The sequence below is a fragment of the Polyodon spathula genome, chromosome 2 (genome assembly GCF_017654505.1).
Source record: "Polyodon spathula isolate WHYD16114869_AA chromosome 2, ASM1765450v1, whole genome shotgun sequence".
NCBI lineage: Eukaryota > Metazoa > Chordata > Actinopteri > Acipenseriformes > Polyodontidae > Polyodon > Polyodon spathula.
The window spans coordinates 44,244,499-44,260,252 of NC_054535.1; the positions used below are offsets into that span (position 1 = coordinate 44,244,499).

The 15,754-nt window shown below is 38.0% G+C and overlaps 1 protein-coding gene across 1 annotated transcript in view; it reads left to right on the forward strand.

Annotated features, from left to right (window-relative positions):
* LOC121296966 (OTU domain-containing protein 4-like) overlaps positions 1 to 15,456 on the forward strand; it is a 28,749-nt gene extending 13,293 nt beyond the window's left edge. The window contains exons 9-21 of the mRNA XM_041222946.1: positions 2,343 to 2,448; positions 2,542 to 2,606; positions 2,864 to 2,964; positions 5,678 to 5,802; positions 6,382 to 6,568; positions 7,015 to 7,171; positions 7,527 to 7,647; positions 8,193 to 8,248; positions 8,719 to 8,835; positions 9,253 to 9,400; positions 9,481 to 9,732; positions 10,179 to 10,219; positions 11,562 to 15,456. Of these exons, the coding sequence (XP_041078880.1) occupies positions 2,343 to 2,448; positions 2,542 to 2,606; positions 2,864 to 2,964; positions 5,678 to 5,802; positions 6,382 to 6,568; positions 7,015 to 7,171; positions 7,527 to 7,647; positions 8,193 to 8,248; positions 8,719 to 8,835; positions 9,253 to 9,400; positions 9,481 to 9,732; positions 10,179 to 10,219; positions 11,562 to 12,938 (2,853 nt within the window). The 3' untranslated portion in view covers positions 12,939 to 15,456. The remainder of the gene's footprint in view (positions 1 to 2,342; positions 2,449 to 2,541; positions 2,607 to 2,863; positions 2,965 to 5,677; positions 5,803 to 6,381; positions 6,569 to 7,014; positions 7,172 to 7,526; positions 7,648 to 8,192; positions 8,249 to 8,718; positions 8,836 to 9,252; positions 9,401 to 9,480; positions 9,733 to 10,178; positions 10,220 to 11,561) is intronic.
* The last annotated feature ends 298 nt before the right edge of the window (positions 15,457 to 15,754 follow it).

Below are 15,754 nucleotides of genomic sequence, written 5' to 3' on the forward strand. Positions count from 1 at the left end.
AATGGCCTCTCCCACGTCCATTCCTATGATTTGTGTAGAAATGCTAAAAATAATCGGGCTGGTGGAGGTATATATTTTTTATCGCGACAAACTGTAAAATGTTTTCTCATGCACTTGATTTTTGTGACGTTTCAGAGTTTGTGTTTCTCCTGTTGAACTGCAACTTCAATACCATAGGCACCTAACCTACAGTGCACAGGAGAGGCAAACTATATATTTTACCCCTCTACTTTTTTTTGCTCAGTGTATACGCACTGTTTTGTTATGGTTTTGCCTTTTAAATGGTTTAAAATGTAATAAAACAGTCATTCAGAATACGCCAGAAGCCTGATATTGAAAAAAAAAAAAAAAAAAAAAACAGCCACAAAAAATGATTCATCAAATATAGGCTATGCAGTTGTAGTTTAATTTGTTTTTATTCTCTGTTCATTAAATTATATGCATTGAAAAAAGTGCTAGCGAGAACGAGACTGGATTTTGTTTGTTTTTTACATAAGGAAGTTAGTGGGTTCATGTTGCTGTGGGGCCAATTTGAAGAAAATGTTTCTACTGTTACACACTAGTACTTAATCTGAAGCAGCGTCATTTCAAAATAACAGAAGCTTGTTTTTAGTTTAGTGAAGTAGTCTCTAGAATGCAATTTCATTAAAAACTTGACTTTGTTTAATGAAATATATTTTTAGCTTAAGTTTTATATTTAAGCTTGTTGTGTTTGACTCATTCACTCGAACCACATAACACTTAAAATTTTTTCATGTCAAGTAAGCTTATTTGTGTATAAATTAAAACATTTTTCCTTATACTCTTCCCCGTCGTCCTGCACACTGTCAGAAATAATGTACCCTGTCCGAAGAAAGTGCAAAACTTGCCCCAAGATTTAAAGTAAAAAATACAAGTATTTTAAAACTACAAGACTTGGTTACAATAGCAGCAGTTACATTGTTTTAAGTTATTTTATTATGGGAAACATTTGTCCGCTAACTCATTGGACCATATCATCAAGGCAAAGACACAATAAGAGACCATTTTAACGGTATAAAACAAGAAACAACTCTTGACTGGTTCTTCCTGCAGTTTATACTGTTAAATATATACTGTTTGAAATTGTACTTTTTTTTTGCTGAAGAAAACAGAGATGCCATTGGGCCTGGTTGTGCCATTCGGTGCTACTTTTATGCATTTGTAGTTAATGCGTGCTCAGTAAGTACATGTTGAACATTTTATGCTGAAACATTTACCCAATGTTGTCGGCTTGTAATTGCTAAAACTGTAACTTCACACCGGCCAGGTTTGCTTGGTTTCTTAGAGCTTCTTAATTGTATTTTTAATTTTTTTTAAATTATTAAATGTGCCTCTGTGCTTGGCAGTTAGTCCTTCAGTTTGTCCCCCACTTTTTAAGTTAGGCACCTGTGGTTGAGACACAACATTCTTGGACTATTGTTTCTGATATTGATTAAAGCACTGAATTGTTGTACTGCTTTTAGAATGAAACACTCACCTATAGGTACCAAAACTGACTCAGTGTTACTGAATAAGAACATTTACTAGTACAGAGCTTACCTGTACTCAAAGGGAGTATATTTTAGATTTGTGTTATTATATAGTTAAATAAAGAGTTAATGCAAAAGCTTTATTTTTACAGTTGATTACTGGGTATCAACATTGAAAATTATGTCAGACTCCTTAAATTAGGTCTTTGGAAACTGTCAAACTGGTCCTTGAAAAGTAATTGAAATTTGTATCAGAAAAACTGTATAAACCTTGTATTTACAACATCTGATTGAGTTAAGCAGAGATTGTATATTTCTGCAGGTGAGGTTTTATAAAATGAATATTTTGGGAAATGGACATACATGTAAGTGGTCTGAGTAACATTTCAAAAACTATGTTTGTTAACTAGCCTCATGTATGATTTATTAGATTGATTCATCTGATAAAATGACAAGTTCTAAGTTAAATAATTTTTTAATTTCTTTTTCTACAAAGACAAGTTAAAATTTTTGCTTCTGAAAGTGGTCCAGAGTGTCTCGGAATGCACCTGAGAGCATGTACAACCCCAGAGCTCTGGGGGGGGGAGGGTGGGGTGGGGGTGTGTCTAGGCAGCCCCCAAAACCCCCTGCCAAAATATTGATTTTGCCCCAGGAGTTTGTCAAAATGATCATTGGCCTCTTTCACCCATGTATAAGCTACAGTCGCTGCACTGCCTCATATCTGAGACTGTTTTAGGCGCTAACTTCTTTTCGGTGTTTGTATACTAATAGAGAGTAAATTAGACAGAGAATACACTTTTTAAGTTACTGTATTTACATTTGTTCCTCTGTTTCTATGGATTCCCATTCAAGGATTCCAGTCCTGCGTCTGCCCCCCTATCCAGGAGGGTGCTCCAGTCTCTCAACCCATCAGTATACAGGAATGTGGAGTTTGATGTCTGGTTGAAGTCTAAAAGGGGTAAGGCAGTAGTGTCACTGTTTTTGGTCTTAAAGTGTGTGACTTGTCTGGTGTGGGGCTACTGTAAACATGCGTACACTTCATGTTTTACAGCCCAACAAAAAATTGATTACTTCATAGCTGCTGGAATGCAATACACCACTGGAGACAAATGCAAGGTAGGTATTTTAAACTCTTGCACTTCTTAGAGAACCCATTGCTTTTTCCTACTATTTAAGAAGTTTAATAAGCACACTGTTGTCTTTGTACCTTCATGGAATATATAAATGATGACAGTACACTGCCAGATAGTGTTCTGGAAGCTGTTTGCAATAGGATCCAATTGACAGCCGTCAGATCAGATAAATGATACTGTTGGAGAGAATGCTTTTTAAAGTGCTAAACTGCATGCTAATGAAGAAATTGTGTGTTCTAGGTGCGTTTGGATCCCAGTGGAAGGTTCTATAAAGCTTACATTCAAGAAGTCAGCCATGATGATGGTCCTGTGGTGGTTTTTGTCGAAGAGCTTGCAGCAAAGTAAGTTGGACTAATTGGCAATCTGTCAGTTTGTATATAATACATACAGCTATGGCCAAAAGTTGTGCATCACCCTGTAGAATGAACTAATTTTGCTTCATAAGGCAAAGGCATTCAGATGATTAGAACACAAGAAACGGGAAACCTGTGATGCACAAGAAGTCAAGATGTATTATTATTTAAATATGAATTCTCATTCATGTGTATGATGGAGCACTGTCCCTTAAAAACCTAAACAGCCATAGTTAAAACAAATAAATTAAAAGACACAGCGCAAATAAGTAAGAAAAAAAGTCATATTATTAGTAGTAGTATTAATAATAACTAGAACTGCCAGGCACTTTTATGGCTTTCAAGCCCGCATACCAGTACCAAACACTTAAGCAATTACTGGAAGAAGCGGGTTTAGTTAAAAAAAAAAAAAATATGCATCAAACAGCTATTTTGGTTTCAGGTCAACACCATTTTTTTTTTTTTTTAAAGTCAGTCGAATTGCTACAGTGTCAGGGATGATACTTATGAAGTTTGGAGTTAGTCAAGTAAATTGTTTGTCAACTGACGCAAGTTTAAATTTCAAATGTAAACGTATAACTGCCGACCACATTTGGAGTTTGTTGGCCAAACGGTGTTCAAATAGCAGCAGTTTGCTGTTAAGGGCGTGTTTCATTAAAGTTTGTGGCAGCCATTTCGACATTTTAAAATTTATCGCAGAAACTTCTGCTTCGCAAACGTGATGCGGGTTTGGATGCTGATGATATGACGATTGTCAGATCAATCACTTCACCCGTTCCCAAGAAGTAGTCAGTTGTATTGATACAGTATCAGGGAAGATGCTTGTTAAGTTTGGAGTTAGTCAAGTAAATAGTTTGTCAATTGGTGTAGGTTTAAATTTCAAATGTAAATGTATAAGTGGAGGCCACCTTGTTTTATAAAACATCACCATTTTCACATATTTGTATTCCATTGTTACTGGGACGATAACTACCAAGTTTGGAGTTTGTTGGACAAACAGTTTTCAAACAGCAGCAGTTTGTTGTTAGGGACGCGTTTCGATATGATTTGTGGCAGCCATTTTGACATGAAAATTTATCACAGCAACTTCTGCTTTGCAAACTTGATGCGGGTTTGGATGCAGATGTTATATGCAAAGTTTCAGATCAATCACTTCACTTCAGATTTTGAAAGGTTTTATCGAAAAATGCGTCACTTCGCCAACTGTAAGGACGCAGCAGTAAAAGTTTTCAGCTTCTGGCAGCCAATGTATCCAGCTTGTTACCTGCCAAGTCAGAACCTGATCTGTCAAACAGCTTCGAAGCAGCAGCAGTTTAAAGTTTTGTGAAGAAGAAAAATAATAATAAAACAAAAACAAAAAAAACCTTTAACAATAGGCTTCCCAGCCTTTGGCTTGGAAGCCTAATTACCTTACTGCTGACTGTTTACTTTTCTCTACCTTTTCTTTTGCAAATCTGCTCCAAAAACTGCATTGCAGCCTGTATTTCCATGGTTTTATATTTTTTACTGCCTGCCCACTCTTGCTTTTTTGCTCCTTTTTTCCGATACAACTGGTCCCACAAGCTCTTCCACAGGTACTTTACATGTGTTTCGCTATAGCACTTTAACCAGAACAGAACCATTAATGTGTTGCATATTTTTAATATGTAGACTATGGTTGAAGTTCTTAATCATAAAACTGTTCAGTTTGTTTGAAACACGGGGCTCTGTACTCATGAGACCTTTTCTACAAATAAGTAAGCATTTTGATGACTGGACATTTATGTATTTACTCTCTGTCCTAAAAAAAAAAAAAAAAATGTATACATGTATTCATTTAATTCAGATGGAGGTACACAGAATACACGTTTCAATTGTTGCATTCTGTTACCCAGAGCTTGTTGCGCAGACTGCTCGGCTGCTGTCTTTCTGACGTCACACGCAGCTTTTAGAGAAATGCCTTCTCCAAACCTTGCAGCATAGCAGACATTTTCAACATGCTATATTTACATTTGTCTTGATTATCAACAGTCAGTGTAATGTAATTGACGTTAACTTTATTGAGAAAATGTACAACACTTATCACAGATTTAGTAATTTGTTTAAATAATCGATTTATTTATTTATTTAATATAGCGTGGACAAGGCTGTTCATGGCTTCATTGTATAATGATAAAATGTTGTTCGCCTCCGCTAACAAGGTGGCAGCAGTAGTTTTAGTGGTTATTTGCATTACAATTAGCAGGCCACTCGTGATCTTTGCATCATCTCTTTGGTTCACAGCCGCAGCCAGCCTCCTGCAGTAACATAGTATAGTATTCTGAAAAATGAAGTTTATGCAGGACTCTGAAGTGATGTGCTCAGTGTGAAAAGACCTTAATGTTATGTTAGCATATGTAATTACGTACAGCTTTATTGTTTCACGTTCTTAACGAAAAACTGACAAATTGTAAAATGTGACATTTTTAAATCTAACATGAAATACTCTACTACTATTATGGCTTCCGGTAGACTTGTGATATCATTTTGTAGTTTCTTTGATTACGTAATGTGTATAAAAGGTCTTGGCCCTAAAATTCTAGGTCATGCAAAACTTTTGGTCATAGCTGTACATTGTTGGTTTGTTCAGTGTTCATGCCAACAATTATCCATATATGGTGCTGTGTGTGTCATAGGTATTGTTTTATATTTATGCAATAATAAATACTTCGCCATTTTCAAGGTACTCGATTCCTCTGAAAAACCTCCGTCCACCCTCAGAGGAGAGCCCTGCTAGTGGCTGGAGCACAGTGGTAGAGAAGAAAGCTAAGAGAGCTGGTCCTGTGAATGAGCAGAATCTGCACTCCGGTAAGAAACACAGGCACTTGGAGGGGAAAGTCTACCTATAGTTTACGTGAAAAAAGAGCATGCTTTTGGCTGATTCTTTTTTTACCAATGTAACCTTGGTTAGAGGGCATTAATGTCTGTTGTTTGATTGCAGTGGGAAGGTAAGTTGTAGAAACTAAGATAAACACTGTCTCTCCTCCCTCAGCCAATACGACCAGCAGTCATTGCTACACTAGAAACAAAGATTGTCTCTAGAGCAATGAAAACTTCAAGTTAAACCAGTATTTGCTTGGTAAAATATTTCAAACTTCAAGCCAATGCAATTTTAAAGCAAAGGCTGTCACTTTAAAGGCAAAGGCAACTTTATCTATATCATTTCCTCACAATTGTAAAATAAGAATGTTACATATTATTGTAAACATAGCCATTCCTAATGTGATGTAAAAACTAAACATATTTGAATAACACAATGTCACTGTGTTATGTAAATTGGATTTGCAAATATTGTTCAATTTTGTGTTTTTCTACCTCTTTCTGCAAGTTTTATCCGTACTGCTTACAGTAGCCATTATTGCATTTAAATGTGTGTCACTTCAACAGATGCTGCTGACTGTAGAGGAGTGAAGCAACTAACAAAAGCAGCCAAACCCCAGCCAGCAGGGCCTCCAAAACATCAGCAAGCCGTGCCGACCAGAGCCTCACACCAGCCGGCTTCTGCTACAGGGCAGGCCACACACTCCCCTACTGAGCAGAAACAAGGCAGCAGGACTTACCCACAGACTGGAAGGTCAGGGGCTCATTACTACAGTACATCAGGAACGTGCAAAAATACTAATAAAAATATTTGTGCACGAAGAGCAACATTAACAGTTGGTTGTTTATATCATCTATTATTCCATCTATAGTTGCATTGATGTGCTTCTTGCTTGTTGTCTAGATACAAGCCAGATTCAGGCTTTGGCTTCAAGCGAGCAAAGCAGTATTCATTTCAGGGTAGATTTAGGTACACTGGACAAAAAAAAACCCTGGTGTAATGGATGGAATTGCACTGCCTTAAAAGTGCTCACACGTTGGGGACACTGGTGTACAAACTGGTCTTTTTTTTTTTTTTTAACTTTCACTGGTCATACACAAATAATTATGTACAATGCAATTCGTAGTGTTTTTCCAATCCCTGCCACATTCCAAATTGAGAATACCCATGTATCTGAGTGTGTGTTGCTGCTGTTGCAGGAAATGTGACCTAGACCCTGGATATTCCAGCACTCAGGGAGAGAACAGATACTTTGGTCTGTCACCGGAAGAGCGCAAAGCTAAAGAAGCTAAAGAACAGTCTCGAGCGCTGTTCGAGATTCAACAGAGGGACGAGCAAGCCTTCCCAGCACTTGGCGTAAGCCCTCTATATTTTGTCTTTTGGTTTTCATAAAGAGGCAAGGATGATGCTACATAATCCTTAGCATGCGCAAACATACACAATTATTTATGAAGACGGCATTTGGGTCAGAGGACAGAAGGCTATTCCTTTGTTTATTTACACTCTGCCCTTTTTGAATGCAGCACATTTGGATGGCAAATTGCTTATGGCTTCTCACTTCAAATAGTGCCTTACAGCACATGACCTAGGTTTACCTACAATCCACCCCGATATGTTATGTTTGTCTAGTTTTAAATGTGTGCGCGCGAAGTATATTTTCAATTAAGCATGATTCTAACTTAGTGTGTGCTTTTGATTTTTCAATGAAAAGAACCAGAATGCTTGTCAAAACTCCACTCAAAGCAGTGATGCTAATAATCCAAAGAAAACACAGAATACTGAGAAGCGGCCCTCAAGGCGGCGAGTGGAGTCGCGGGAACCCGGAGAGAAAGGTCAGCAGTAGTTTTGAGTTCCCTTTTTATTTTATTTTTTTTTTAAAACTCCTTTAGCATCAAGTCTAGGATGAGACACTTACTTTCATTCACTTTATTAACATACAGGAAAATATTGCATCATAATCAGATAGGCATTATTCAAAATAAGATCTGTGGAATTTTGTATTTGTCTTGCAGATAAGTGAAATATTGGTTCATTTAAACATCCCCTGCATGTGTAGTCTAACACTGAAGTTGTATTTTGTATTTTGCTCTGCACAGATAGGGACCCAATGTCCTGCAAATAATGCAAGATGATATTCATGCAAAACACCTTTCAAGTTACTGGTGTGTTCAGATCTGCAACTACTTGGACAGTTTAGTTCATAAATGTCCAGACAGTAGCTTATACCAAAAATCTGTTTGCGTTTCCCTCTTTAGAACAGTATTTAGCATGGGTCAACCCTTTTTCTGGTCAGTATCTTGAATATATTTTACTTGAATAGGAGAACCCTTACCTATATTTTTTCATTAAATGCAAGGATTGTGTGCAATATTTGCAGAGCCAAAGAATCAACGTGTCAAACAAGGACTGAAAGTTGAGCAAAACAAATCTCTGGTAAGACATTTAAGCTATTCCAGTCTATTTTATTTAGCTTTTTTGCCCCTGGGGTGGGTTTTTTTTATGTGGAAATCGACAATTTTTTTTTTTTTTTTAACACCATTTTCTCCCCAAGTTGAAATGCCCAATTTATTTTTTTTCAAACCGGCCTGCCGCTGCCACCCCCGTCGACTCGGGACGTACAAAGAGGAGCATACGCGTCCTTCAAAACGTTTTACTTTTGTTTTTTACGTTTTACATTTTACTTGTGAAATTGGTACTCATGATAGGTGAGCGACAGTGACTGAAGTCTGTCATGGTACCCATAGACTATTTTATAACTTCAAATGAGCGGCAGTCCTGACAAGACAAACCCCTTGTGCATTTCAAGCAAAGGATGACAGATTGAAGTGACTGTGGTTTATAGTAATGTCTACAGGGAGTAAAGCTGAAACCACTGAACTAATTCCCCTTGTTAATCAAACCAGAATCAAACCAATGAAGTTAGAGACCTGACACGCTGTGCCAATGTTGGAGAAAAATACCAAAAAGCTGTTTCCCCTTCTGAACCAACCAAAGCACAAAACCTAACTTCTACTGCACAGGTGAGACTTCTGTTAATGCCATGCTTAAAATTGAAAAGATTTATGATGCACTGTTGGGGAATGTGATGTTTAGGTGTGATTTGGTAAAGTTCTTTCTGCTTGAACGCAGCAACACAAAGTTGACCAGAATATTGCAACAATTTCCAATACTTTATCTTCCAGTTATTTGATTCGGTTAACTCAGATTTTGCGAAATGTGAATTCTAATGGTCACTTGGCTTCTTGATTGTATAACACTTGTTTAAATACACATTGTGGTGCACTTATTAGTTCATTGGCCATTTGTATCTATGTACAATGGTTAAATGAGCAATTGTTGTGTCATTGGTCTTTTTATAGCTGATACTGGATTATACACTTAATCGGGAAAGTAATGGTATTTGAGTTTATTTTAATACTCCTTTTGTGCTCTTGCAGGCTTCCAGCAACCACAGCTTTACCCCTAGGCCAACAAGTCCAAACCCTGCTCCCGCTCCTGCCAGATCGCAGCCTCCTGTCTCTTTCTCTCCCCCTTGCCTGCCAGCGGACCCGCCACTGTACGGGGCTGCAGCCTGCTGTCAAACAGGTGAGCGACTTGTATCCTTTGCGTCTCGGTTAGTTGTTGATGAAGGAGCCAATGTGTAATGTTAGGTGTTTATTTCACAGGCATTTCTCCAGTACCTAATGCTCCTCCCACGATGCCCAGCCCCATGGTGTCACAAGCTCATGTGATAGCGGCCCCGGATGCCCCACTTCCTGTTCCTCTGCCAGCTATTGGCCACTCTGCAGTGCCATTATCTCAGGTCTCAGCCTTGTACCAGGACTCCCTGTACCCCGGGTTCCCTTGTAATGAAAAGGGAGAGCATGTCCCTTCACCGCCGTATTCCTACTGTAAAAATGGGGACGATCTTCCAAGTGGTAAGACTTTCAAAATAAATAATATTAACATTTTATTAATTTTTTTTTTATAGTTAGTTAAAATGAACTTTAATATATTACTGCTTTTTATGATGGTATATGACCATTTAACAAATGTGACTGAACTAATTTCAGTGTGCACTTGGCATAATCCTGAAGTGTGGTTTGCAGTGTATGTTAGCTGAAAATGAAATGCTGGATTTTGACGTCACAATATTAAGTTTCCAGCAAAGAAGAATTACGGACATTCAATCACTAGAATATACTTTTTTTTTTTTTAACTGACCATTAAGAAATGCCATATGTTTGCATTAAATCTGGGTCTAATGGTATAACTATTACGCAAGCTTAAATGTTGTATACAATTCAAAGTGTATCAGTCGGTCTTAGAACTGACACAGGATCAAATGACCAGATAACCATTTGATTTTGTTTTGTTTTTGCAGATAAAGGCATTCTAAGGTTCTTTTTTAACCTTGGCTTAAAGGTAAAATTCATGTTTTCATTTATTAGGGTTATAAACCTCTTTCTTTTTTTTTTTTGATACCGAAAGCTTCAGTCTGTTCATTTATTTTCTACTTTCTGTATCTGCCTGGCTTGTCAAGTAGTGCTCTTGGATAACACAGTGTAACAATTATTTTTTTTATTTTTTTGGTTCCTGGGTAGTAAGTGTTATTTCCTAATTGCTTATGCCTCAAAAGTATAGACAATGTCTATTAATCCCCACAAACTTTGCTTTTGTGACCAGGACAGTGATATTTTGAAATGTACCTATTTTCCAGAACATTCCAGATAGATTCAGTGCTGAGTAAACTTGGAGTAACTTCTAGAACTTTCCAGTAATATAAATAGTAGTATAAATACCCAGTTCAGTTTAGTTCCAGCTGCCTAAATGGATACATATCTGCATTTTTCTGAGATGGCATCAAGAGGCTGCAATGGTGGCATTCCTGATGGGTCTCCAAGGCGGTTTTACCAAGTTTCCCTGCTATCTTTGCCTTTGGGACAGCAGGGACACCAAGGCGCACTACCACAGGCGGGACTGGCCACAGCGGACTGAGTTCTCTGTGGGGAGGAACAACGTCAAGTGGGAGCCACTGGTGGACCCCCGGAAAGTGCTGATGCCACCACTGCACATCAAATTGGGCCTTATGAAACAACTTGTCAGAGCTCTAGATAAGGAGTCGGCAGCCTTCAAGTACCTTCAAGACTTCTTCCCTAAGCTGTCTGAGGCAAAGGTCAAAGCTGGTGTCTTCGTCGGACCACAGATAAAGAAGATCCTGGAGTGCAATGAATTCCCCAAGAAGCTCACTAGTAAGGAGAAAGCAGCTTGGAACAGCTTTGTCGCAGTGGTTCGGGGCTTCCTAGGCAATCACAAGGCCGAAAACTGTGGAGCTGGTTGAGAATCTGGTGAAGAACTACGGCACAGTGGGCTGTAGGATGTCCCTCAAAGTCCATATCCTTGATGCTCATCTTGATAAATTCAAGGAGAACATGGGAGCGTACTCGGAGGAGCAAGGCGAGTGCTTCCACCAGGATATACTGGACTTTTTTTTTTTTTTTTTTTTTGTATTACTTTAGTATAAATACATGTTAATTTGGATTTATATGTTGTTTTTTTCTGACTTTATGTGAACGAAAAGACCGTTTTCTCATTGGAAATAGGTACATTTCTAAATATCACTGTCCTGGTCACAAAAGCAAAGTTTGTGGGGAATAATAGCCATTTTCTATACTTTTGAGGCATAAGCAATTAGGAAATAACACTTACTACCCAGGAACAAAAATTGTGTTACATAGTGTAATGTATGTATTTACTTATTCGACAGGCTTACAGTTGTCCCATGTGGCCACCCCATTCCTACCTCTTTCCCCTGCATCAGGCTCATTACAATGCCTGTGCAGTGCTGCCCAAAATGCCCAGCCCTGCTTCATACATAGATGGTTGGTTCCCAGAGGGCACTGCCACAAATCAAAGTGTCCGCTCCACCTTGGACAACTGCACCATGCCGATTGAAGACCACAGGGACCCGCCCTTGCCAGCTGATGGAAGAGCTCATGGTCAGTGTGAACAAGCTGATAGCAAAACACAACCACCACCAGCACCTCCACCAGCAACTGTAGTAACTCCATCTCTGGATGGAGAGCCCTGCTTTGATGTAAATTACTGTCTTGAAAGCCTACCATGCAGTAGCTATAACCAGATACCTATTGTGCCACGTTCCCTCGTACACATGGGGGGACTCCAGTGGCCAGCATATGGGCCCAATGTGTTCTTGGGCCGCTATCCTGTCGCCCCTTCAATTTATCCACCTTTCCACTTGGGATACCAAATCCAGGGGTTTCCTACAGGAAATCCCATTGCCGGGGAATATTTCAATGTCAGTCCCGCAGATGAGGAGGAAAGAGGTAGCCCAGTAGTTGAAAATTCAGCCAGTAAGGACAGTGGTCATAATGTTTTCACGGTACAAAGTGAGGGAAGGCTCGGTGAGCCAAAAAAGGAAGTGCTCTTCCAAAAGCCACTTCCCCCAGCAACAAGAACCACTGAGAAACAGGCACATCAGGTTTTGTCCTCTAAGGAACAGCCACTCGCTAAGAGCGAACACAGTGTTGATTCTATGGCAGAGCCCCCATCAGCACAGCCTGTATCGGAGACTGAAAGGAGGGCAGCCACTACAACTGTATATAGACCTGTGCACTTAGTACAAGAAGGTAGCAGTTCACCATTATTTACTGTAGGTGAAAAAAGTCTAGATGGGGAATTGGTTACCAATGAGGGAGGGAGCAGCAGCAGAAAGGGGGCTGTTCCTAAAGATATAGCGACAGAGCAAGAAACTGATAATCCACTCCATGGCAGTCATCTTGTCGAGGATTTGCAGCATGAAGGTGACCACAGTGATGCAACATGGAGCAAGGGCCGGTCTTACTATAGCCAATCCTTTAAGGAAAGGAGATTTGATGATAAATGGGCAGGTGACAGGAGAGAGTATAGGGATAGAGGTTCTAGGGATGGGAGAGGTTACAGGGATCCAAAATTTGCTAAGGAGAAGTTTGATCATCAGCATTCTGGTCACTCAGTTAATGGGGATAAGAGAGGCCACTATAAAAGAGCTCGAGGCTACAGAGGAGGAAGAGGGAATTACCAGCATAGTCATGATGAGTGGAGTTACAGAGGTAATTATCAGAGGAAAATGGAAGAACCATAGGATAGACCATGATGCTTCTGCTTGAATCTTTATAGAACTTTGGCTTTTTGGTCAGTGTAATGCTTAACAATTCAATTTTTTGAATGTTTCCTGAAGTTGAAAAAAATCTAAATATAGTCTTCATTTACAATACAAAAATTGGCGCTTTTGCTTTAATTTTTGTTTTTTCAGGGAAAAAAAAAAAGAAATTTGAGTGGTGGTTTGAAATTACACGTCTTTCGTTTTTTGTTAGTCCTGCTAAAATAATGGAAAGTCAAACAATGGCATAACTTTAAAATGCTTGCCATTTGTATAATGAAAGGGCAGGGGAGAAAACAAAAAACAAAATTATAATGATTTTCAACAATTCCATTTTTTGAATTTTCTAATTGTAAATGAAAAAAAGAGAATTCATTGATTTAAGTGTTACACTGACCCTTTTCACTAACTTGCACTACAGACTACCCTGTAATTTTTACAGGTTAGCCTGTAAAAAAAAAAAAAAAAAAAAAAAAAAAAAAAGGTAATCTTTTTAAAGGTAATATTTACTCAAACAGAAGTTAAATTAACACTATTTTAGGCAGAAAATATAGATTTAAGGGACAGTTAAACAAAACCGAAAAATTATAAGTTAGTATTATGTAAAAAAAAAAAATGCAAAAAGCTACTGGTTTGTGTTTTTTTTTTTTTGTTTGTTTGTTTTAAAGCTGAAATTGTTATGCTCAGCCACTGAGTTTGCTTAAGTAGGTGTTTCTGTCTCCTTTGCCACATTGGCTTTTCTGGGATCAGGTTGTATCTGCCCAGTCTGCTGAAACAATTGGACTGTTAAATACAAGATTTCTTTCAAATTTGCTATTTCTGAAATGGGTGAAATTATTTCCTGAAGTTCCAGGTATTGGGCACTGTTTTAAAATATCTTATTTTCACTTTGAAAGTACTGAATTCATTGTGAAATCTAATCTTGTCGTTTTATATTTTAATTGGTTGGGTATCTTGCGACTTGTATTCAAATCTGGTTTAACATTATAGTGACGTGTGTATTGATCATAATTACAATTAATACATGTGTGAATGTCTTGGTAAACCACAGCAGGTTTACATTTTATGCTTGATCGATCATCAGATCTAGCATTGATGTTAGTAGACCTTTTGATCTTTTCCTAACCTTTCAATAACCAGGTTCATATCCTCAAGATATACTGCATTCACAATAGTTTTTATTTAAAAAATCTTAAGTGCCTTCCTTTTACTTAAAAAATTTGCTGAATGATTACTGAATCATTTAGCAGTTTAGCTGCCATCGGTCTGCAACATTGGATTGTTTTTTTTTTTTTTTTTTGTATTGCAAACTGGTTTGCAAAATCATTACCTGTTGGATTTTTAGGTTTTTGTCATGAATGCATTTATAATATAGTTGGCTTTTAAGGTGTACAAGGCATTTCTTTAAGATGGTGGTTTTTCTGATTCCACTTGATATTGCACCTTGGGCTGTTTTAGATCAGAAGTCTGTGGCTAACCCATATTCCCAGGAACTGCTCAACAGATGTATGTCAAAACTAAAATGCCATGGGGTGTTATTGTGTGTAAACTGTGTGAAATATAATGCCGCCTTTTGACCCAACTACTTTTGCTAACACAACTAGCTGCTTTTCTATATTGCCTGTAGTCCTTACTTCTGTGGAGACCCACCCCCCCCTTACCTGCCCAAATCTCAACACCCTGCATGCAGTCGTCTCCTCTGCAGATCTTTGATTCATTTAACCGTCCTGTTCCCAGTTGTCAACATGCCATACTGTGGCATTGTTTTCCCAAACCCTAGCAGGATCTACTTAGCAAGGTGTGTGCCACGCACTGCATATAAAAAACAAACATTATATACATATATAAAAGAGCACAGGCACCACCTTACAAAGATTTAAAAAATGATTCAGTGCGATCAAGAACAACCAGTAACTAAAACCACACCCAGTCAGTTATGAGACAGCACTGGTACTCCACAGAAGCAGCTTTTGTGACTGACCTGAAGCTGGTGTTTTATGAAGTGGCTTAGTGGCACTGAGGATAGGTATAGTTGAACTTTGTTTAGCTGGATTTAAAGAATTGTCCTGATGCACCTAATGTTTTGTTTTTGCACTGTTTATGATGATTTCTTTGTATTCATGGAAATACCTCAATTATTTTGTTTGTAGGAAAAAAATAATTGTAAACTCAAAAAGTGGAGAATACCTGTGTTTTTTTATGTGAATGTATCAAAAATTGTGACTTTGGAGAAACCAAAGATTTAAGTATTGTATGTATAAGGAAACATTTCGTGTGTGTGTGTGTATGCAGGGTTGACTTTTAAAATGTCCATTTTGGAAAGTCTTTAAGAGAACTAACAATTTTGTTTTGTTTTTGAGGTGAGTACACTGCAGTTGATTGTTACAATCATTTTTGTCTGAAACTATTGTTGGCTTTTTGGAAACTAAGAATGTGGCACCTTTGTCTGATGTTTTATATATTGTTAGCTGGGATATCTAATAAAAATTAAATAAATAAATAAATAAATCATCTTGTAGCACTTTTGGTTGGCTTTGTATTTAACTGTGTCTGATCGCCTCCTTAACATGAGCTTAACCTTCTGAACTTATTTCATCCAAGTATTTGGGTTTAAGGTGATAAGTATTCAAAGTAGATTATTCATTAAGACCACTGAAATTAAACATTCCCAGCTCCTCAAATGACCACCTGGTGTTTTTATTAATTTAACGAGACTACGGATTACAGACTGTAGTTTTGCTGATTTAATAACACTGTCACCTTTAAACTCCTCCATTTAGCTTATTATCAGTAAACAT